This window comes from Galeopterus variegatus, unplaced genomic scaffold (genome assembly GCF_000696425.1).
Source record: "Galeopterus variegatus unplaced genomic scaffold, G_variegatus-3.0.2 Scaffold905, whole genome shotgun sequence".
In the NCBI taxonomy this organism is placed as follows: Eukaryota; Metazoa; Chordata; class Mammalia; order Dermoptera; family Cynocephalidae; genus Galeopterus; species Galeopterus variegatus.
The window spans coordinates 321,221-344,973 of NW_007727016.1; the positions used below are offsets into that span (position 1 = coordinate 321,221).

Here is a 23,753-nt window from a genome sequence, read left to right on the forward strand (position 1 = left end):
TGTTGAAATGACAGAAAGTTTTTTGCCTGAACAAGTGGAAGGATGAAGTTGCCATTTATTGAGAAAGTCTATCTGTGACCAATTTGGGAGTGACAAGAAAAGAACTTCACTGTATAACATGGTAAGTTTGAGATTCCCATTAGATGTCTGATATAGATGTTAAATATGAGGTTAAGTATACAAACTTGGAGTTCACTTGAGAGGTCATCATTTGGTAGTGTTAAGCTTAGACTGGTATGTAAAGCCAAAGTACTAGATGAATTCATCAAGACAATATGTAGAGAGAGAAGAGAAAAGAATCTAGGACTGAGCACCAGGCCGTGGTAATATTAAGAGATCAGGGAGAAGGAGAGAAACCAGTAATAGAGAATAAAAAGCAGGCTTAAGGAAGGAGGACTGAAGACCAGGACAGGGTGGTATCTTGGAGACAAATGAAGTTCTCATTTCAAGGAGGAGGAAATGATGTTAAGGGCTGCTGAATCTCCTCAGAAATGCTGATATAGCTTTTCAAGTATAAAAGTAGCATCAACTTTTGATTAATTTACAAAATTCTAAAGCCTGGATATCTGTATTATTATATATAATATCTAAACATTTTTGCCTATTCTTTTTATTTTTTGTGTGTTATTAATGCAGTCTTTCTGTGAACCAAAGTTGCTACTTGCACCTTTGACAAAGTGCAAATTGAATTATGCCAGTTTTACTTGTGTGCCTTTGGTGCATAAGACAAGAAGGTTTCTAAGCTCCATTTATACTGCTGGGAAGAAATTAATGAGTATTTTCAAGTTCCTTGTTTGGTCACTTAATTGGCTGTGTGACAAAGAGCTCTGTGGTGCATGTCAAACAACTTTCGGAATCCTCTAATGATTTGTGCTTTGCTTGACTTGTGATACTATTCTGTGTGGCCTGTCAGGCTGGATATCCTTGTTAAAGTGGCTAGAATAAATTGGCTAGTGGTGTGCATACAATGTAGTATATTAACTACAGCAACAGGGAGTACTTTTAGCAGCTCTTTCAAGAAATTTCGATGTTTGCCTATAAGCATGAAAGCCAACCCAAACTTTCATTTAATATAATTAAAAGGACATCTGAAAGTAGTTTGAATCACAGCAGGTTCTTGTGGTTTGGTAACCCTTAGTTAAAACCCTGTGAACTTAATATATTTCACAGCTTGAAAAATCTGCACTTGATTTGTGTCAGTAAGAGAGAAAATATAAATCGGTGTCCTGCATTTTTCTGGTCCCCAGAACTTATTGTTAAAAGACATTGAGATCAAAGAAAGTGGCTTCCATCTGCAAAACTATGGTACTTTTCTTTAAGGAATAGTTATAAGAATATCCTTCTGTAAGTTGTAGTCATTAAATGCTGCTACAAAGCAATCGTTGAATCAAAGGACAGTAAAATAACATGTTATGTAAGCAGAGTAAATCATACAGGTATTATTTAAGAGCTTGAACAGGTTGCTTCCTAAATCTCATGATTCAAAGATTTCCAAAGGACAGTGACAGATAATGATGATGGAGACACTACTTTTACGTGAAAAGGACATCACTGACGGAATCTTTCAAAATTCCCCTGACAAATGTTAGGTCAGGCAAAGATAGCTGCTTTACAAAGTCATTTCTGCCTTTTCCATTTTGCACATTTCCTATAAATAAACAAATGTTCCAGCTGCTGTTTGTATATACATAGTTCGTGAATGCTTCGGGAAGTGATTCTAATGAGGGTGGGAATAAAAGCACCCTTCTGTTTTTAAATAAAATGTTTCATCTAAAACAAAAATATTTCCTCTCTTCTTTTCACTTACTTGTATTCTCTTTTTCTCATTTAATTTCCAGATCAAAGTCTAGGTCATTACTTAATTGTAAGACTTCCTAAAGACCATTCTGTGCTTCATTGCTTTCCGGGCATACATTTACTTTCAGAAAAGTTTTAAATACATAGAGTATAAATAGACATTATTTCTATGCAAAGACAAGAGAATAGATATCAACTTACTTTGCTATTTCTTTAATAGCTTTATGATCACATAGCTAACCAGAAGGAAAAAGATATTAAAACCAGCATTACAGATTTAAGATCCTATTTTCTGAAACTATCATTAGCTTTTCTGGTACAGGTCAGAAAAGAAATGGAAGTTTTAAAGTGTAATTTGCCATAAAGTAGTTGTCTGATGGCTTGGAACCAAACAAATGATTTTTTAGGTCTGTTCCCAACAGAGTTACAATTTTTATCTTTTCTCTTATCTAATATATGAACTTTGTATAGCTTGTAGTAACAGAAACTTAACTATAGTAGTTTAAACAAACCAGAGCTTTATTCTCACCAGTAAGTAAAAAAAAAAAAAAATGCAGATGAGATAGTCCAAGATTAACTTCATGAAATCATCAGAGACAAAGGCTTCATCTGTTTTTCTGCTCCATTATCTTTACCACATGTGTCTCTATCCTCAAGATGACAAGATGGCTACTTAGTTTCCAATTGTCACATTGATGTCTCCGAGTAGAGGGTCTAGGAGGCCCTATAGTCAGCCTCAACCCACTCTGTCCTCTTACCAAATTCTTGATTTCACCACAGGAAAGAATTCAAGAGCAAAGTCATAGTAGTGAGGACAGGTTTGATGTAACAGATAAGAAATACAGGTTCCACAGAGAGAGTGCAGCCTAGCTTCAGAGACTGAGCAGGGCCCACACCAAGATTAATACAAAAGTAAGAAACACACAGTTAAAGTTTAGTACAGAGTACAGCCTGGCTCAAGAGAGTGAACAATCACCTGCTCAAAGTCCGCTGAACACAAAAGTAAAGTATACACACCTCAGCCAGCAAAGTGCAGGTTGGCCCCAGGAAAGTGAGCCACAACCCCGCCTTCTGCTGGAATTGGGCTTTTATAGTTTCACTCTTTAATACATATAACCCCTCTCTACCAAGCATGCCCGGCCACTGGATTTGCATAAGCCAGCCCTTGTGGTCTCAATTTCCCTGTGTTGGTGCTGAAAATAGGTCAGACTAGCAAAAGTAGCTTTCCTCTAGGGGAGAGTCTAGAGGAGGGGCCTGAGACCTTGGGAAGGGGCTTGAAACCCAGAGGTGTGTCTTGAAACCCCAAAACAAGGAAACTGAGCTCTTCCGATCTCAACATCATGCTAATCTCCAAACAAGAAGAAGGAAAAGGATAAGTAACTAAAACATTTGTTCCTTTTAGAACTTTCCAGAAATCTCATACAGCTACTTCTGAACATGTCTCATGGGCTACCCTATTTAATAGCTAAATAATACATTAATAGGTGTAGCTTTGCAGTTGAGCACAGTGTCCAATGATTCTGTGTCTAACATGAGAGATATTAGGCAACTAGCATTCTCACATACAACTATCATGCTTTTTCTTTTTCTTATTTAATGAGATATAGTGAAATCTTCATCCAGTTTTGGTGTAATAGCTTACCATAGATTTACAACAATACTAGAGTTACTTTTTAGCCTTAAATAGAGATTAAAATGTTCTTTCGATTGTTTTGTTAGCCTTAGTCTAAGGTTAAATATTTTGTAAAAAAAAAAAAGCTATTTTAGACTGTTCTCAGACTGCATTTTTCTTCTTTTTAAGTAATTTTTTGAATAGCTAACATAGGCACATGGTTTAAAATTTAAAAGGTAGAGTAATAAATATGTCTCCTTCGCACCAGAACCTCTGCATTGTTAACTCCAGGGCATGCATGCCAGTGACGTCTGAGCAGTCTCCTCCTGAAGTTGGGCAGTTCATCCTTGCATCTTGCCCCTCTCCCCAGTTATTCAGCTCTCCTCCAAAGCAATCACTGTTATCACATTTTTAAATATTCTGCCAGAGAATGTTTCTTTATAAATCTGTCATACAGTCACAAAACAGTGCTGTTCTCCTTTCCTACAAATAGGGACTTTGGAAGTAGCTTGTGGAAGACCCACACCATGGGGTAGCATCTTGCCATGGAAAAGAGTAAATGTATGGAAATGATCACAAGGTAAATTTGGGTCATGGTTTATATCGACAACACAACTCTTCATAGGAAAAAACTGTGTGAATAAACTACTACACCAAATAATGGAGTATTCTTTAGCCACAGAAAGAATAAGGTAGATCTTGTATTGACCTAGAAAGGTCAATTTATTGGTGTGATATATTTTCTTTTCTCTTTTTTTTTTTTTTAATTTAAGACTAGTCGATGTAGTAGTGAGAAGGATGGAAAGACTGTAACAAGGAGTTTGATCTGTAACTGACTGAACAATCAATGGTGATAATTCACTACCTTGGGACTAGCCCAAAGTGAAAATAAGCAAGCAAAAAACAACAGATAACAGCATTATTATAGTGATCACATGTGTTTGTATATATGTGTAAATACAAGTTTGGACTTACAAATCCCAACAGTTTGACAACAAACTAATTCTTTTTGGGTGGAGTTATACAATTTTGTATAAATAGGTTTTCAGGTTTTAATTTTTTATACAGTTCTGTGTGTCTTAACTGTTAACCAGTTTGTCCTTTTTTAAAAAACTAGTACAGGGGCCGGCCCGGTGGCGCACTGGATAGTGCGCCGCTTGGGAAGCGCGGCGGCGCTCCCGTCCGAGGGTTCGGATCCCATGTACAGACCGGTTCCCGCTCACTGGCTGAGCGAGGCGCGGGAGCAACGCCGAGGCTTGTGATCCCGTTGCCGGTCCCCGGTCCGGTACGGGGGCAACACTGAGGGTTGCGATCCGTTGCCGGACACGGAAAAAAGATAAAAGACAAAAAAAAAAAAAAAAAACTAGTACAGATTATTTTTTGGAATAGTTTTAGATTTATAGAAAAAACGAACAAATAAGACAGAGTCCCTACATACCCCCCCCCCCCCCAATTTCCTCTATTATTAACATCTTGCATGTATAAGGTACATTTGTTAACAATTAATGAAACAATATGTATATATTATAATTAAATAAAGTCCATAGTCCATTTTTTCTGATTTCCTTAATTTTTACCTATGTCCTTTTTCCACTTCAGGATCCTATCCAGGATATCATTTGACATTTAATTGGCTCTCCTAGCATGTGTCAGTTTCTCAGACTTTTCTACCAACATGTCCTTTCTGAAGTCAGAAAACTGTATTTTCCATTAGAATATAATAAACATATACAATTTCAGATAAGCATAGGTTTATTTATTCATTCACTTAGTCAGGTATTATTTGTTGAGCTCCCATCTTTCAGGCAGTGTTTCAGGTGTAGGGATTAAGGGGTAAAGAGAAACAGGAGTTCACATCCTAGTTCAGCAGGCTGAAGTTTGGGAACAGAATAGACAGTAAATCAGTCAATCAAAGTAATAAAATATGATGATGGCAGAAATACTATGCAACAAATTAAAATGGAGCCACGTGATTAAAAGTGACTGCTTGGTTACTTTAGATTGTGTGGATCCAGGAAGACTGTTGAAGGAAGTGATAATGACTTTGCCTGCAAACTGTTTTTTCCTCTGATACCCATTGGTACAGATTCTCCTATCACCTTTGCATAGGTGATTCTCAAAAACTAACCAGCTGCTTTACACATTTCCATATTCTTTTGTTAGTCCATTCCTGCAGCTGCTGAGTAATGTTTTAAAAATGTAAATCTGATCATTACTTGACCCTACTCAGAGACTGTCCATCCATTACTTTTTGGTCCTTTAAGAAAAAATTCCCTTTTTTGCACTACAGTGTTTGAGTATCTGACTACTCTTCCTAATTTCTCACACATGTAACTGGCCCCTCCTGCAACATTGTATCTTTTTGGGGGGAGGTTGACCTGTAGGGGGATCTGAGCCCTTGACCCTTTTTTTCTTTTTTTTCACCCTTGTATCCAATACACCCAAACCACCTAAGTACTTGCACTTCATGCCTGTGCATTTGTAATCACAGTACCTTTTGCTTGAATTATTAATTCTAGCTTTGCTCTCCTATCTCCTTCTCTTCATCTCAATAACTTTGTCTTATGTGTCAACACCCACTTCATATGTCAGTTACTCTAAGGAAGCATTCTTTGTTCCACTTAGTTTGTATAAATACCCTCCTGTGTGAACTTATAACACTATCAGTTTTCCTTTATTGCAGCAATTATTTCCTGTATTGCAGGCTGTATGTATTTTAATGACTCTTCATTCTTCTATCACTGAGCTGCTTGGGAAGGAACAGTGCCATTATTATTTCTATTTCCTCAGGAACTTTAATGTTATACTTAGCACACATTACATGACCTTTAAATACTTAATGTTTAATTGACATTTCAGGCCCTTATTTTCAATTGATTACTGGTAGATGCAGGGCAGCAGGAATCCTGGCAACATTTGTCAACACTCACTATTGCCAATCCCTCTCTTTCCATTCTTTCTTAAATTCACCTCATCAGGGTTTTGCCCTCACCACTTCATTGCAACTGCACTTGTTGAGTCATTAATTATTTCTTGTTGCTAAACCATGGTCAGTGGTCAATCCATACCTTACTTGACCAGTCAGAAACATCTGACATAGTTGATCACTCCCTCCTATCTTATGTACTCTCTTCAGGACAACTCACTTGATTTTCCTCCTACCTAACTGGTGCTTCTTTCCAGTCTTCTTTTTTTTCGGTACCTTCTCTTCTTCCCAAACCCTTAAGCTTGGAGTGACCCCCAGCACAATGCTTAGTCCTCTTGACTTCTCTTTAAACAATCACTCCTGTAAAAAAAATCATTAAGATAAGTGATCTCATTGATTTAAAAATACCACCTATATGCCTGTGAGTCACAAATGTTGTCTCCAGCACAGACCATTCTCTTGAACTCCAGCAGTGATTTTTCAGCTAACTTCACAACATTCTCACTTGATGTCTAATAGGCATTTCATGTCCATAAATGAGTTCCTGATCTTCACTTTCAAACCAGTTTTACATGCATTCTTCAACAGCTAAGTCGATTTGGTTCAGCCCCACCTCTACTGTTTTATTTTACTCCAAACACATGCCTTTCTATGGTTTGAAACAGGCTTTGCAGGTTCCCATTCGAGGACGTTTATTCTGCTTGTTTCCTTTGATTGGAAAGCTTCTCCTCCAGATATCTGCACAGCCGACTCCATCAACTCCTTTGTACCTTTTTGTTCAGGTGTACCAGGACTATCCTACTTAAAATTACAAGCTCCCCTCTACCCCAACCCCAGCCATGAAACTAGATTACCCCATTCTGCTTGTTTTCCTTTTATTTCACATGGCAGTTTGCACCTTCTAACGTTATGTACTTTATCGTTTGCTTCCCTTGCCAGAAAGTTCAGTTCTAACATTGTTTTTTCTCTGCTTTGTTTAAGATGCATCCCAAGAATCTAGAGCAGTGTTGGTACATATTGAATACTCAGGAAATATTTCATGAATGAATAAATGTCCTGCTTTAAAGTAACGATGCATAAAATTGAACTGATTACCCCTCAGAAGCAACATGTCTGTGTTTTTCTCTGTATTTCACAATTATTCTAACAGGAAAAAAACAAACAAACTGGTTTTTTTATTATTGGTTCAAGAAAAAGACCTTTTTGAATACTTTCATGATTGAATTATTTATGAAACTAATGGAAACCCTCTTTCCTTGACTTCTGTGATACCATAACCTCTTAACTCTTCATTGTCTACCAATTTTACTTGGTAAAGTAAAATTGCCAAAGCTATATGTATAAGAACTCATAACTTCTGTAAGCCTCAGGCCTATCTAGACCTTCCTAATTGATGCCATTTAGATACTTTGCATTCAAAACAGGCAAACCTGAATTCATCATGTTCCTCACACATCCCCCACCCACCACCACCACACACACATACACTTAAACCCACTACCTTTTAAAGAACAAAAATTTGCTCTTCATCGTTTATCCCCATTTTAAGTGAGTGCTGACTCCTTGCCTATCCCAACTTCTATGCATTTCACTTTATTTTCTTCACCAACCAACTTTAATTAATCACCAAATCATTTTAAGTGTCTTTGGAATCTCTACTTTTCTTCATCTCCAGAGCTAGGATACATGGATTTAGTTAGCTTTTAGCCAGTTACTTCTCTGAGTCACCATTTCTCACAGTGAAATGAGAATAATAATAATTTCTACCTCACTGGATTATTTTGAAAATTAAAGGAGTTCATGTATGTGAACCATTTATATTGGGGTCTGGAATATATTCAATAAATATTAACCGTCATAAGTGTATCACTCCCCTACTTTAATTTTTTTTTTCTATTTGTTACCTCTAAGGAAGAATTGCAAATACCTGAACATGGTTTGCAGACTTCTTTGAAATCTAGCCTTTGCTCACCACTCTTGTCCCTGAACCCCTTGTGCTCTCTGCTCTACCATAACAATTTTTTTTTAGTTCCTCCAAAGAGCCTATTCTCTTTCACTTCTGTGCCTGTAAGTACATGCTGTACCCTTTGCCTCTATGATCAGTGTTGAATTTCAGCTTAGAATTCTCCTACTTCATGGAGCCTTCCCAATACAGAGCTTGAACCCCATGTTTCCATTATAATGCTTGTCATGTTGGATTTTAATTACTTTAATTGTCTGGCCTCACTATATTGTTATCACCTTGAGGGAAGAGAGAACATCTGTCTTTCTTGCTGCATCCCAATTGACTGCCACATTGAGCATGCTCAGTTCATATTTGTTGAATGAATATTGAGTTAGCAAGAAGGGTGAATCAAGTCTATAGCTCCATTTAATTTCTGTAACACAATATAGATTTATTTGACAGCATTCAGTCATTTCATCCTAAGCTAAACTAGATTTAAAAAGTAATACAGTCAGATACAGCTTGCTAAAAACAACACTTTTTAGAACAAGGGGTCTCTTAAAGAAGCAGTCTTTTCTATGAAATTTTAGTTCTTGTTCTACTTTTAAAAGTCTTTATAACTATATTAAGGTCAGTTGTGTCATACGATCTAATTTTAATTAAGACTTGAAAATGCCAACATTTCACTGTAATATAAAAGGGAGTTCAGAGATAAGTAGTTTTTATATGCTTAGTAATATTAAATGACGGTAGTTATAAAAAAGAACTGTTGGTTTATTGATCAAATGTGTAAATATCAGTCACTCAATTTGACTTCTAATAAAAAATCTGCAAGCTATAAACTGTTTTGAAGACTCTTCTAACATTTGACCTTTAAAATTTTGATTTGAATCAATATCTAAACGAAGATTGGAGTACAGTGTATGCTGTTTTGTAATAATTTTAAACTTTTGCTCTAATTTATTTCATTTTCAGCTCATGAACTTTATATCAAGAAGTCAAAAATAAAGAATTAAAGGAAACTTTGTTTTTATTTTTTCAAATTATAGGTTAATGTAAATTATATTCATTTATATATAGGCAGAAAGCAGGAGATGAGAGTGGAAGAGACCTGAAGAATTATTTCTGTTCCTCAGAATACCCTGAGATTTATACATGAAGAAAAATATTTAAACATAACTGTATATATAGGATAGTAAAGCAGCATTCTTTAATCTAATGATTATGGTATATATTGATAAAGCATGTTGCATCCAGGCAAACATGTCAAAAAGCAAAGATGTGGAAGTAAAGAGCAAAATATAATTTATATTACTAGGCAGGTTTTCAAAAGGGTGTCAGCAATTTATTATTTTAAATTGATCTACTAATATGAAATAATTGCTCTTAATTTTCAAATGGGCTGCCTAATGATAATTTGCTTTTTTATTATAAACTTGCCTATTATTATGTCCTTTAGTTTCAATTTTTTTCTTCAGAGTTAAGGAAAGTTTATTTTTTAGTGTCTAGCTCAAAAGCAAATACCTTCTGGAATTTTTTTTTTTTTAATCCTCCCCAGCAACAATCCATTCCTTTTTGTTCTATATGCTGTGGTGTTTTAGATCTGTTTTGTACTGACTTTCTGCTTTGGAGCATAGGCAAATTGAAAGCAAATTCTATGTTTTCTTTCTCTTTCCTAATCTCATCCAACAGTAGCTTCCCTAGTTCTTTGCATATCATATATCTTTAATAAAATCTCATTGGATTACCTTGAAAATTAGCTTAGGTACACTTTAAAACATGTTGGAAATTTTTTTATAAAATATATTTTTGTCATGCACAGTGGTCTACATTCACTACAATAACCTGTGGTTCAGCTCATCTTTTAAGACCTCTAGTTGTCTTAATTCCCCCTAGTTCAGCCTGCCTTCCTTCCAAATAGAGGCAATATCTGAGCACCTTATTCTCAGAAGACTTTTTGGGAGACATGACAAAAAGTTATAGAAATAAAAGAGGATGCTCTCAGTTTTCCTATTGTATATAAGGTCATTAATGATATGATAATAAAGGTAAATGATCTTTTGTAATGGGTATTAATAAATACCCAAAATGTATCAAGGCACTAAAATTTACTCTGGGACAACACAAATGAACACCATCTTTCCCCTGAGGACATCCCAGTCTAGCAAGAAAGCCAGAAACAAATATGAATAATTCTATTAAACATGAGTAAGTACTAAAATGGGAGCTGGCTTGGTTTGAGTGTTTGAGTCCCCCCATATTTCATAGGTTGAACATAATCCCCAGTGCAGTGGTGTTGGGACATGGAGCATCTGAAAGGAATTAGGTCATAAGGGCAGATCCCTCATAAGTGGAATTAGTGCCCTTACAAAAGGGGCCCAAGAGAGTTTGTTTCTGTGTCCTACCATGTGAGGATGCACATAGTGAGACATCGCCAGACACTGAATCTGCTGGTCCCTTGATCTTGGACTTCTCAGCCTCTAGAACTGTGAGCAGTAAATTTCTGTTGTTTATAAATTAACCAGTTTAAGGTATTTTGTTTAAGCCCAAACAGACTAAGACAGAGCCCATTGTAGTATCGGATCTCTGAAATGAGAATGACTCAGAAAATTTTGGCTGTTCAATACATTTTATCATTTGTAGTTACTCTTTGTTCTTAATACTCATGAAATAAATACTTTCAGAGATTTTTTCCTGCTGGTATGAAAATGGAGAAAACTGACATATGTATGAATCTTCACTGGATTGCCAGTCACTCAACAATGAGTTGTTGAATCCTGTTTTTGGCCTTCATAAATGAGAAAGAATCCCCACTCTCGTGAAGCTTACCTTCTCTCCAGTGGGAGATATAAAATGGTCATGTCATAAATAAATATGAGATACTTTTAGATAATGATACATGATACAAAGAAAACAAAACAGGTAGTAGATTTAAGTATCAGTGGATTCTCCCTAGTTTTGCTAATAATGGAAGACCTCTTGGAGCAGATGATAATTTGAGCTAAAACCTGAATGAGCTCGTGATTAAAATCCTGTCTTCAGAAAAGTGCAATGGTAGTAAAGTTATGCGTCTTTTCACAGGGCATTCCTCCTACTGGGTTATTTATTTTTGTATTATTGAAGTGGAGGAAGAGGGGTAACTAAGTCCCCTAGGTCATTCTGTTTACCTTGTAGTTTGAGATTTATAGCTTACCTGGGTAAGAAGTGCCGTTGATATGTTTCTCACTATTGAATCTCTTGTGTATTCCTGCTAAGGAATCTTAGGCTGTTTCACAAGCATACCCTCTTTGAATAATTTTTAAAAGTTGTCATTGCAAGAATATGTATCTCTTTTCCCCCAAACTTTTTCACAGTAGTTATAACAAATAAGTAATTTCTCCCTTTTAAAATATATAAAGTGTGATTATAAGGTGTATTATATTTTTAGCAAACATGCCATAATTACGTGCTTGAATAAAACTAGTCAAATGAATTTGCTTAAGATCAGAATTTAACAAGAGTTCCAGTATTGTTGTGTCCAGAACAATACCGTATGTTTTTGATCCCGGTGTGACTCTAAATGACTTTTGACTCTTTCTAGTTTATTTTTGATTGTTAGAAACAGTCAAAAGTCACTTAGAGTCTATTCAGTAAACTGTGTAATGAAAAGGGTAATGTTTACCTTTTGTTGATTAGCTAGAAAACATACTTTATCTCAAGGACGTTGAAATTTAATGTCAGAACAAGAATGCAGATTTCCAGTGCCCATCTACTATTCAGGTTCTAGTGTTTTAAAAAAGATGATGAAGCAAGTTAATATTTAGTTTCTGGCAAGAACACCATTGATTACATTTACTTCTCAAAATTTTAGATTATTTTAGTCTGTACATTTCAGATCTGTTAGGTGATTTTTTTTTTCCTTCATCGAGGCATTATGGTGAGAATATAAAATTCTGTAAGATAAATTCAGGACCAACCTTATTTCTTCCAATTTAGAACATAAACTTTAGTTCAGAGAATAATTTATAACAGAAAAGATAAATCATTGAGACTGTTGGACCTTAAAATGTTGTCCCAGTACCTGCTCTAAACATAATCAAATTCATTTTACATTTAGCATTCAACTTGTGTTCTAAGTATAGTTAAGCTCATTTCTTTGTAGCTAAATAAAATGAAAATCAACCTGTTTTTAAAGAAATGATGTTGAGCTAATGAGAGTATTTCAAATAACTAATCTGAGAAAAAATTATTTTGTGACCAGATGTCATCATTTATGGATAAAATATACAAATGAATAAATGTATAAGGAAAACAAAATATAGGTATTCTTCATCACTGAGGAGTTGTGACTACTTAATTGACTTTCACTTAGTAGGCAACAGGGACGTGTCAGCAACCTTTAGAATGCTTAAATAATTTGTATTAATTATAAAGCTACTAAGACGGACTTAATTGTTCTGTCTCATTAGCAGAAAAGGGGTCGGTTTGTTCAAACTTCCAGAAAACTCATTATGAACTATTTAATACACATGTTGCCTTTACTCGTCAATTCTTCAAAGCTTCAGGTAGTACAGTCTTTTGTACTTAAGTTGTGTGAGAGGTCAAATTATGAGAACTGCATTGCAGAAGTGTTATTCCTTGTAGATCTCACTTCAGTGTGGCTATTTACTAATTGTCAGATATCATTTGCATTTATCAAGTGAAGACTTCATCCCATGCTGGAATGTGATATCAATGAAAGTAAAAATAAGATTACATCTTGAGCATTTTATTATGAGCCAGGAAACCTTCTGAGATGATTATATTATCATCCCCAGTTTACAGATGAGATACAGGGAAGTTAAGTAAATTGCCCAATGTCACACAGCTATTAAGGGGCAAAGTTTAAATACAAAATCAGTGGATGTTGTTCCAGATTCCACAATCTGATTTCAGCACTACAGAATACAGCCTCTCAATCCTAGTATTAACATTTCCTTGCTATTATGCTTAAGCAGTCATGAGCAGGTGTTTTGGTAAGTAGACTAAATGAATCTTAAATTGTGTCATAACCCACCAAATCCCTGGTTGCAGAGTTGTATTTTAAGTCTATTGTTTCTTTAATAAACTTGGAAGTGATTTAGGCTTTGATAAAAGCTTCTCTAAAGACTATGCCTTATTTAGGAAAATATATTTTTTGAAAATGTATTAAAAATTTATAACTATGAAAAAATATTGCACCATATGTATCTTTTTAGATGCAAAACTAAGATAAATTCATAAGAGGTGCCTTGATTCATTTACTATCAGTTCCAAAGCACGTTTTTTAAAAAGCAGTCTCTATTATAAACAGGTCCCTGAACTTATGTATTAGTTCTAACAGTTGTTTATATATTTATTTTGTAATGGAGTCTTTCAGGTTTTCTGTATATGGGATTATGTTCTTTGCTAACAGGGACAAACTTTACTTCTTCATTTCCAATTTAGCTGCATTTTATTTTGTTCCTGTTATTGTTGTTGTGTAATTGCTCTGGCTGGGACTTCAAGTACTAAATTGAATAGAAGTGGTGGGAGTAGGCATCCTGCCTTATTCCTGATCTTAGAGGAAAAGCCTTCAGGTTTTCATTGCTGTGTATGATGTTAGCTGAGGGCTTCACATGTGTGGACCTTTTACGTTGTGGTAATTTCCTTCTATTCCTAGTTGGGACATTTCATCATGAAATGGTGCAGAATTTTGTCAAATGCTTTTTCTGTGTCTATTGAGATGATTGTTTGATATTACCCTTTATTCTGTTAATGTGGTTTATCACATTAATTGATTTTTTATGTTGAACTGTCCTTACATCCCAGGGGTAAATTGCATGTGATCATGGTGTATTATTCTTTAATGTGCTGTTAGATTTTGTTTGCTAGTATTTTGTTGAAGATTTTCACATCTATAGTCATCAAAGACATAGCTTGTACTTTTCTTTTTTGGTGTCTGTCTGGCTTTGGTATCAGAATAATGCTGGTCTCATAAAATGTGTTTGAAAACGTTCCTTCCTGTAAGGAAAGTGAAGGAAAATGGTCAGGGCCCCTCAGATGTTCAGAATCTTGCTCAGCATTTGATGTAAATATGCACGTGAGCCCAGGTGTTCCTTGGTTATTGTCTAATGTAATTCCACGTGTGCACTCAGGTGTCCTGGGTTATGGACTTAAGAATAAGGGACAAGTGGCTCTGATCCACAGTGTCCTCCTCGCCCTCCAGGATGCCCCAGGGGAGCCACAGGGAGGCTGCTTTTAGAGGCTGCTGCTGCCGAGGCCCTTGGGACGGACTGTCCAGGAAGCCATAGCTGCCACTGCTGTTGCTGAGCACTGATCTCCTGTCAGCTGCTAACGGCTCCCGGGATCTTCCCCAATTACCTACTGTGGACCTCTGTGTGAGGGGTCTGGTGATCCAGCCTGGCATGTGAGGGGTTTGTGACCCAGTATGTACAACGGGTTTGAAGGGTCTGTGGGCCCTAACCCTTAGCCCTGACAATATAAATGGAAAACTTAGTATAAGTAAAATAATGAAACATTTTGGCTTTAGTTATGAATTGCCTAGATAGACAATTAGCATAGCAATACAATTGTCCATAGCAATTGAGAAGAATTGTTAATCCTTCATTAAATGTTTGGTAAAATTCACTAGTAAAGCTGTCTGGTCCTGGGCTTTTCTTTGTTGTGAGGTTTTGTTTACTAATTAAATCTCCATACTAGTTATAGGCCTATTCAGACTTTCTATGTCTTCATGAGTTAGTCTTAAAACAGGTTCTTATTTAGAACATTCCTGGAGTTGACTATAGTTGCTTCTTTTTTTTTTCCCTATTTTACATTTTTTAAATTAAAAAACTAAAGACAATGAAGGGCAGAACAGAAATATTGTATTGGGCTCAATAAATTACCTGGAGGTAAGATTTAAATTAATCAGTGCAAAATTATTAACTAATTATTAAGATTATTAGCAGCTAAAATGTCTGTTCTGTAAAAGATCAGGCATTATTTCCATTGCATGTAGGATTTTCAGGTATTTCTCATGAATTCAGAGGATCATCTAATCAGAAAGAATAATTCTTTTCATTCAAGAGACCTGTGTTCTCTGTTTGGCTTCAGAAAATATCTAAACTTCTTTTTTTTTTTGGTTGCTTTCTATCCGGCACCTCATTTTTGGCATACCCTGTTGGCATTACCCCTATAGAGAATTTCTAGTAAAGCAGATCATTTTGTTGTGATCCAGAAATACTTTAGTCTGGCTACTAGGTAATGCTCAAAACTCAGCAAATGAGAGTCAAGCACACTATGTTCAAAAGTCCAGTCTTTAAACTCATGAGAGATATTTTTATTCGTGTGTGTGTGTATGTGTGTGTGTTTTAAATGATGTGAACTGTGCATCTTGTGAGTAGGACTGTTTTACTAAAAAGTCTAGTTATGTTGGTTTTTGGCCAGCATTTGGAATAGCTGGGAAAATATCAAATAAAACAACTTTTATCAAAAGGCAAATTAGTTTTTGAAGCTGGTGTTAATTGGCAGTCAAGGTGTTTCATTATGAAGCTGAATTTTTAACAGTTGTTACTTGGTTACTATGAAAACACCAGCCAGAAGAAAACATTGCAGTGTAAAGGATATATCTCCCATCTCTCCCAGTCCCTCTGCCAATGTGTCAATAATGTGAGTCCTGTTTTAAAACACTTATGTGCTGCCTAGAAACTGTGTCTGTGTTGGCTATTTATTCAACATTCAACTTTATTTCTGGGTTAGATGCATATTTCATAATGAATGGGTTCAGGGATTATTACTTTCAAACTGCAGGTGTTGTATTTTTCTATTTTGCAATTCTCTATGTTTGAATGAAACCCAAGACCTTATTAGGAGAACCGTTTTTTCTTTGTAACCTACAGCATAAAGCAAACCATGGGAAATATATAAATTATAACTACAGAGATGATTCTTGTGGATAAAGCCATGAGAAATGTGATGCTTTGTCTATGTGTGGATGTACCTACTGCTGATATTTTTAAAGGAAAAACACCTGAAGGCCATAGGTAGTGAGGTCCAACTGTTTATTCTTCTCTCTAATAGTGAACAGTGTGAAGAATGTTTCTGTCCACGCATAACATATCAAAAGCCCCTGGGAGTGTATATTTTTCCCATTCTGACATTTTATTAGCTGGCAAAAAAAAGATTTGCTCAGTGAGTCCTCAACTTACAAGCAGCAAGGTCTTATATTGTCCTGTCTCTAGTCATCCTTTTAATCTTTATGTTCAGCATCCAGTTTTATGATGACGTATAGAAAACAATCATTTTCTGTGGGTAATGTGGTAAAACTGTTGGTTTAAATGACTTGTCAACAGTTTCCCAGCCAAGTAATTATATGATCATAGTTTTATTGAAGCCTGTGTTATTGATTCTAAGAAGGAAGCATGGCTCTATTTGTTGTCCTTCAAACAAAAAGGTTTTTCTCTTGCCTTGCAAAGTCTCAGCTAGGGTTTTACAGAATAAGATAATGAATGCTTCTGCTGCAGCATGTCACAGGGGAGGCTGGGACAATACTGAACTCATGCACACTGCTGATCCTTGCTTGCTGGGCAACATGTTCACCTGGATTTCTGACAGCTATGTGGGTTCACTAGAGACCTCTGTCATTTTGTTCATCCTGTTGTAGGCAATGGTCGAGACAGTTAACAACCTCCTCCAGCCACAAGCTTTGAATGCATGGAGAGACCTGACTACAAGTGATCAACTACGTGCAGCCACCATGTTGCTTGACACTGTGGAGGAAAGTGCTTTTGTACTGGCTGATAACCTTTTGAAGACTGACATTGTCAGGGAGAACACAGACAATATTAGTAAGTGGCCTTTGTTATACAAAAGGTCCAGACACCCTTGTATAGCAACACAAGGAAAAGAAAAAAGTATTTCTGATGCCCCAGATATGAATGATGCTTTATTTCAATGGAGATGTTATTCTTTTTCTTAAATTAGGAGGGTATCACATGTCATTGGCTTAGAAGAGTCAAAAATATGTATGTTATCCTCCTTAGGATATTTAGGTTGTATTTATTAGCTTAGATCACTTGCAGTGAGGTCTGTTTATTTTACTTTTTAAAATTTTTATATATGTATGTATCTATGTATATATTGTACTATATACAATTCCATCCTCCTAATGAAGGGCTTATGGGTGATTTTAGTTATAATATTACCTTTGAATTATATACTATAAAAAAGTAAGTTGTTTGAATAGAGATGATAAAACAATGTTTTATAATTGAGTTATTTGTCTCATAAAAAGTATTTATCTATTTTTATTGTGGGTTATGATGTAGCTGACAGTTTTATTTCTGAAGATTTGAAAATGCTGTTTCAAATTTATTAGATTTAAAGATAGATCAATGTAGATATGATCATACAGCTCTAGATTATAAAAGGATTTTTACTTAATTCATAAAATAAAAATAATGTTTTGAAAATTAACTTAAATCAAATGACCAAGTATAAGGATTTGGGCTTGAGTTTTAAATTTTAGGCTCTCCGACATTTCTATTATTTACATAATTTTAATAGCTTTTATTTGCTTTATTTTGAAAAAAAGTTAAAATACTAACAATATACTTTCTTAGAGATTGAACTACTATAAACCATGAAAAACAGAACAAAAATTCCAGTGTTTTGATTTCAGAAATATTAGTGATTTAGGAAATTATTGTAGCTTTGGTACATTTCTCAATGAACACTGATATCTCTTTGCTTTTAACAGAGTTGGAAGTTGCAAGGCTGAGCACAGAAGGAAACTTAGAAGACCTAAAATTTCCAGAAAACATAGGCCACGGAAGCACTATCCAGCTTTCTGCAAATACTTTAAAGCAAAATGGCCGAAATGGTAGGTTAGAGTTTAATTTTTAAGTTTGATGGAATTGAACTTGCATCAATTCATTCTCCTTGGCTTTAAATTTTAGATCCACTAAGAGCTCTCACTCTCCAATCTCCATATATTATTTTCTTTCTCCTTCTCTTCTTCCCCCTCCTTTATTATCTACTATATCAACAATATTACAATAATATTTATGCTACAAAATTCTCAATCAGATTTAGAATTTGTTCTGTTATTTTTCAGCTGTCAGAGACTTGAATGTGGAAAATTATAAACACCAAAATCCAGATGATCTTTTTTCCTTGAAAGGAGTAATCTGTTACTGATTTTTCATATTTAGCTTGTAAAATTTTTAATGGAAAGTTTACTTGTAATTATAATATTACATGGGATTTTTTTCTTTACTCAACTTCTTTTTGAGATCATATCTATTTTTGTTTGTTTGCAAAGCATAGAGAAAATTTAAAAGAAGATACTTTTGGAGAATGAAACTGGTAAATATAGGCCAGTTTAGCTTCACTCTAGATTGAATTCACTGAAAATAATTAAAATCCAATAAATAAATGATTTCATAAAGAAAGTATGTCCCAAGATTCACTAATACTAAAATTTTAAAAACATATTTCTCCCTCTGGGAAGTAAGCTCCATGAGAGCAGCCTGGCACATCAACGTACTCAGTAATGATATACTGAAAAGTGAGTAAACTTTTTGCCACAAAGCTCATGAAGATTGAAATATATCTATATTAGTCATATTAATTGGTGTGCTATTTATTTTATTTTTTTTTACTTTATTTTAATTGACATGTGATTGATTATGCATTTTTATGGACTGCAAAGTTGACTGTCAGTAGTTGTGTGCAATATGTGATGGTTAATTCAAGATAGTTAGTTTATTCATCATTAGAATACATAATTATTCTTTGTGTCCATGACCAATTTATCATTAATCCCCCTCTGTCTCCCCCAGCCTTTCACCCTTTCTATTTCTAGTAACAACAGTTCTGTTCTCTCCTAAAAGTTCAATGTATTATTGTGATTGTTGTTTCTTTCTCTCTCTCTCTTTATTTGTTTAATTCAGCTCCCACTTATAAGTGAGGACATGTGGTATTTCTCTTTCTGTGCCTTGGTTGTTTCACTCAACATAGTTTCCTCCAAGCTTATCCATGTTGCTGCAAATGGCAGAATTTCATTGTTTTTTATGACAGAGTAGTATTCCGTTATGTATATATACCACATTTTCCTTATCCAGTCATCCATCAATGGACATTTCTATTGGTTCCATAGCCTGGCTCTTCTAAATAGAGCTGCAATAAGCATAAAAGTGTAGGTATCTCTTCAACCTGATGATATCTCTTCCTTTGGGTATATACCCAGCAGTGGGATTGCTGGATTGTATGAGAGTTCTATCTCTAGTTGTTTAAGGAACCTCCGTACTGTTCTCCACAATGTCTGTACTAATGTACAATCTCACCAACAGTGCAGTGGGGTTCCTGTTTCTCCACATCCTCACCAGCGTTTGTTCTCTGTCTTTTTGATAATAGCCAGTCTAACTGGAGTGAAATGATACCTCAAAGTGGCTTTGATTTGCATTTCCCTGATAATTAGTGATGTTGAACATTTTTTTATATACCTATTAGCCATTTGTATGTCCTTCTTTGAAAAATGTCTATTCAGCTCCTTTGCCCACTTTTTAATCAGATTATTTATTTGGTTACTGTTAAGTTGTTTGAGTTCTTTATATATTCTAGATGTTAATCATTTGTTGGGTTTATAGTTTGCAAATATTTTCTCCCATTCTGTAGTTGTTTTTTCACTCTGTTGATGGTTGTTACCTTTGCTGTGCAGAAGCTTTGTAGTTTGATATAATCCCATTTGTTTATTTTTTTTCTTTTGTTGTCTGCGTTTTTGGAGTCTTATTCATAAAGTCTTTGCCAAGCCCTAAATCCTGGAATGTTTCACCTATGTTTTCATACAGGAATTTTAAAGTTTCAGGTCTTATATGTAAGTCTTTAATGCATTTTGAGTTGACTTTGGTATATGGCAAGAGGTACAGATATAGTTTCATTCTTCTGCATGTGAATATTCAGTTTTCCCAGTACCATTTATAGAAGAGGCTATCCTTTTCCCATTGTGTGTTCTTGGTGCCCTTATCTAAGATCATTTGGCTGTAAATACATGGGTTTATTTCTGGTTTCTTTATTCCATTCCATTGGTCTGAATGTCTGGTGTTTTGTTGTTGTTGTTTTTACAAAGGATGACCAGTAAAAGGATCTGAACCCTTGACTTGGTGTTGTCAGCACCATGCTCTCCCATGTGAGCCATGGGCTGGCCCCTGAGTGTCTGTTTTTATGCCAGTACCATGCCATTTTGGTTACTATATCTTTGTAATATAATTTGAAATCAGGAAGTGTAATGCTTCTGGCTTTATTTTCATTGCTCAGGATTGCTTTGGCTATTCAGGGTCTTTTGTTGTTCCTTGTGAATGTTAGAATTGTTTTTTATAGTTCTCTGAATATTGGTATTTTGATGGAGATCACATTGAATCTCTAGATGGCTTTGGGTAGTATGGACATTTTCACAACATTGATTCTTCCAATTCATGAACAAGGAATGTCTTTGCATCTTTTTTTGTCCTCTGTAACTTCTTTCAGCAATGATTTGTAGTTCTCATTCTAGAGATCTTTCATCTTCTTGATTAAATTTATTCCTAGGTATTTAGTTGGGGGAATGAGTATTGTAAATGGGCTTCCTTTCTTGATTTTTATTTTTCTGCTAGTTCATTTTTTGAGTATAAAATGTGACTGATTTTTGTATATTGATTTCATATCCTACAGCATTACTAAATTTCTTTGTCAGTTCTATGAGTCTTTTGGTGGAGTTTCTTGGGTTTCTATATATAGGATCATGTCATCTGCAAGCAAGGACAATTTGATTTCGTCTTTTCCTGTTTGGATGCCCTTTATTTCTTTCTATTGTCTGATTGCTCTGGCAAATACTTCCAGTACTGTGTTGAATAAGAGTGGTGAGAGTGGGCATCCTTGTCTTGTTCTTGTTCTTAAAGGAAAAGCTGAATGCTTTTCCCCATGCAGGATGATATTGGCAATGGGTTTGTAATATATGGCTTTTATTGTATTGAGATACATTCCTTCTATATCCAATTTGTTGAGAGTCTTTATCATGAAGGAATGCTGAATTTTGTTAAATGATTTTTCTGCATCTATTGAGATGATTATATGGTTTTTGTTCTTGATTTTGCTGGTGTAGTGTATCCCATTTACTGATTTGTGAAGTCTCCTTTTTCATTTCTGATTTTTGTTATTTTGGTCTTCTCTCTTGTTTTTTTTAGTTAGTCTTACTAATGATTGGTCTATTTTATTTATCTTCTCAAAAACTAACATTTTGTTTCATTGATCTTCTGTATTGTGCTTTTGGTCTGTATTTCATTTAGTTTTGCTCTGATTTTAATTATTTCTTTCTGTCTGGTAACTTAGGGATTGAATTGTTCTTGTTTTCTTTGAGGTTAGGTTGTTTATTTGAAGGCTTTCTATTCTTTTGATGTAAGCATTTATTGCAATAAACTTTCCTCTTAGTACTGCTTTTGCAGTATCCCATAGATTTTGATATGATGTGTCATTATTATTAGTTTCAGGAAATTTTTTGAATTCCTATTTAAATACTTTTTGGCCCCATAGGTCATTCAGGAGCATGTTGTTTAATTTCCATGTATTTGTATGATTTCTAAAGTTTCTCTTGGTATTGATTTCTAGTTTTAATCCATTGTGGCCTGAGAAGATGCTTGAAATGACTTCAGTTTTTCAAAATTTGTTGAGACTTGATTTGTGCCCCAATATGTGGTTGCTCTTGGAGAATGTTTCATGTGCTAATGAGAAGAATGTATATTCTCTAGTTGTTGGCTGAAGTTTTCTGTATAAGTCCACCAAGTCTCATTGGTCTAATGTGTAGTTTAAATCCTGTGTTTCTCTTTTGTTTTGTTGCCAGGATGATCTGTACAATGCTGAGAGAGCAGTGTTCAGGTCCCCTAGTGCCACTGAATTAGAGTCTCTCTCTCTCTCTCTTTAGGTATAATATTGTTTGCTTTATATATCTGGGTGCACCAATGTTGAGTGCATGTATATTTATGATTGTTACATCTTCTTGGATAGATCCATTTATCATTATATAATACCAGTCTTTGTCTCTTTTTAAAGTTTTTGGCTTAAAGTCTATTTTATCTGATATAAGAATAGCTATTCCTGCTTGTTTTTGGTTTCCATTTGTGTGGTATATCTTTTTCCATCTAATTTTCCACTATTAATCTTTGTCCTTTTTTTTCCACTATTAGTCATCTTTTTCCACTCTTTGTGTGAGTCTTTACAGGCGAAGTGAGTTTCTTATAGGCAGCATATAGTTGGGTCTAGTTCTTTAATCCATCCGGTCATTCTTTGTCTTTTGAATGGAGAGTTCAAATCCATCTATCTTTAGGGTTGTTATTGAAAGGTATTGTCTAACTCCTGTCATTCAATTGTTTTTGTGTGGTTGTTTTAAGTATCTTTTGTTTCTTTCTTTCCCTGTTGTTTGTCTTCAGAGTTTGTTGATTTTTTGAGATGGTGTGATATTGTTTTTTTTTTTTCTCTTTTTCATTTGCTTCTGTACTCTACCAGTGGGATTTATTTCTCCTGTATTCATTGTTATGATTATTGTTTTCTCAATTCCTGATGCAGGATTCCTTGAGGATTTCTTGTAGAGCTGGTCGTGTTTGCTAAATTAGTGTATAGTAGTTTTTTAAATGTTAAATTTAAGCATTAATTTTGGAATCAAAACAATTTATATGTGACTAATGGCACTGGTAAAACAAGGTAGGATGGCAACATCACGCCATCCCAAGTGAAAATTGGTCTGAATTATTGCCAATTATAAGTCAATTAAAGTAAAAGTTGTTAATATCAACAAGAAAAATGCATGGATCTTCTTAAGTTTAGCCTTCTGAAAATTAGCACCTTGTACTAAATCTAGAGTAAAAGAAGTAAAATTAAATTCTATGCTGTAACATATAAGAAGTGTTTAGTGAATTATTGTTATTTGCTTAGGGCTATGTTAACAGATACAGATTAGACAGGAATGTCCTCTTCCTTTATGAAGCTCTCATCATAATCTCTTTTCTGGATCACTGAAAGGATAATGCATAGCTCATAGCATCACTGACGAGGGTGTAGAATCAAGCCTAGAAAGTATATTAGAGCAGGGAGGCTGACAGCAGCCAGTACCATATCACAGAATCATTGCTGTGATATGCCACTGTTACTGCAAGTGAACTCTGGGTGCAGTAACTGCTGCTGCTGCTGCTGCAGCAGCAGCTGCACCTCCTGCTTGCTTGTGTCAGTAGCTCCTCATCTGAAGTCTGAGGCTACTGCATCTGATTGGATGTATCCTGCTGAGGTGCCCACAAAAGCCTTTTTGCAAGGCAAGCTGGGATAGCAAGTACAGTGTATATCTATTTATTTTGTGTTTATAAATCCCTGACAGTAAGGAATTTCCCATCATGGGAGCACAATTTAGATGTTGGACAGCCTCCCTTCCTTAAAAAAAAAAATATATATATATATATATATATATATATATA

General features: G+C 35.0%; 1 protein-coding gene across 1 annotated transcript in view; it reads left to right on the forward strand.

Moving 5' to 3' along the window:
• The window catches only part of LPHN3 (latrophilin 3), a 291,801-nt gene that overhangs the window by 138,824 nt on the left and 129,224 nt on the right, over positions 1–23,753 (forward strand). The window contains exons 7-8 of the mRNA XM_008573340.1: positions 16,922–17,105; positions 18,017–18,139. Of these exons, the coding sequence (XP_008571562.1) occupies positions 16,922–17,105; positions 18,017–18,139 (307 nt within the window). The remainder of the gene's footprint in view (positions 1–16,921; positions 17,106–18,016; positions 18,140–23,753) is intronic.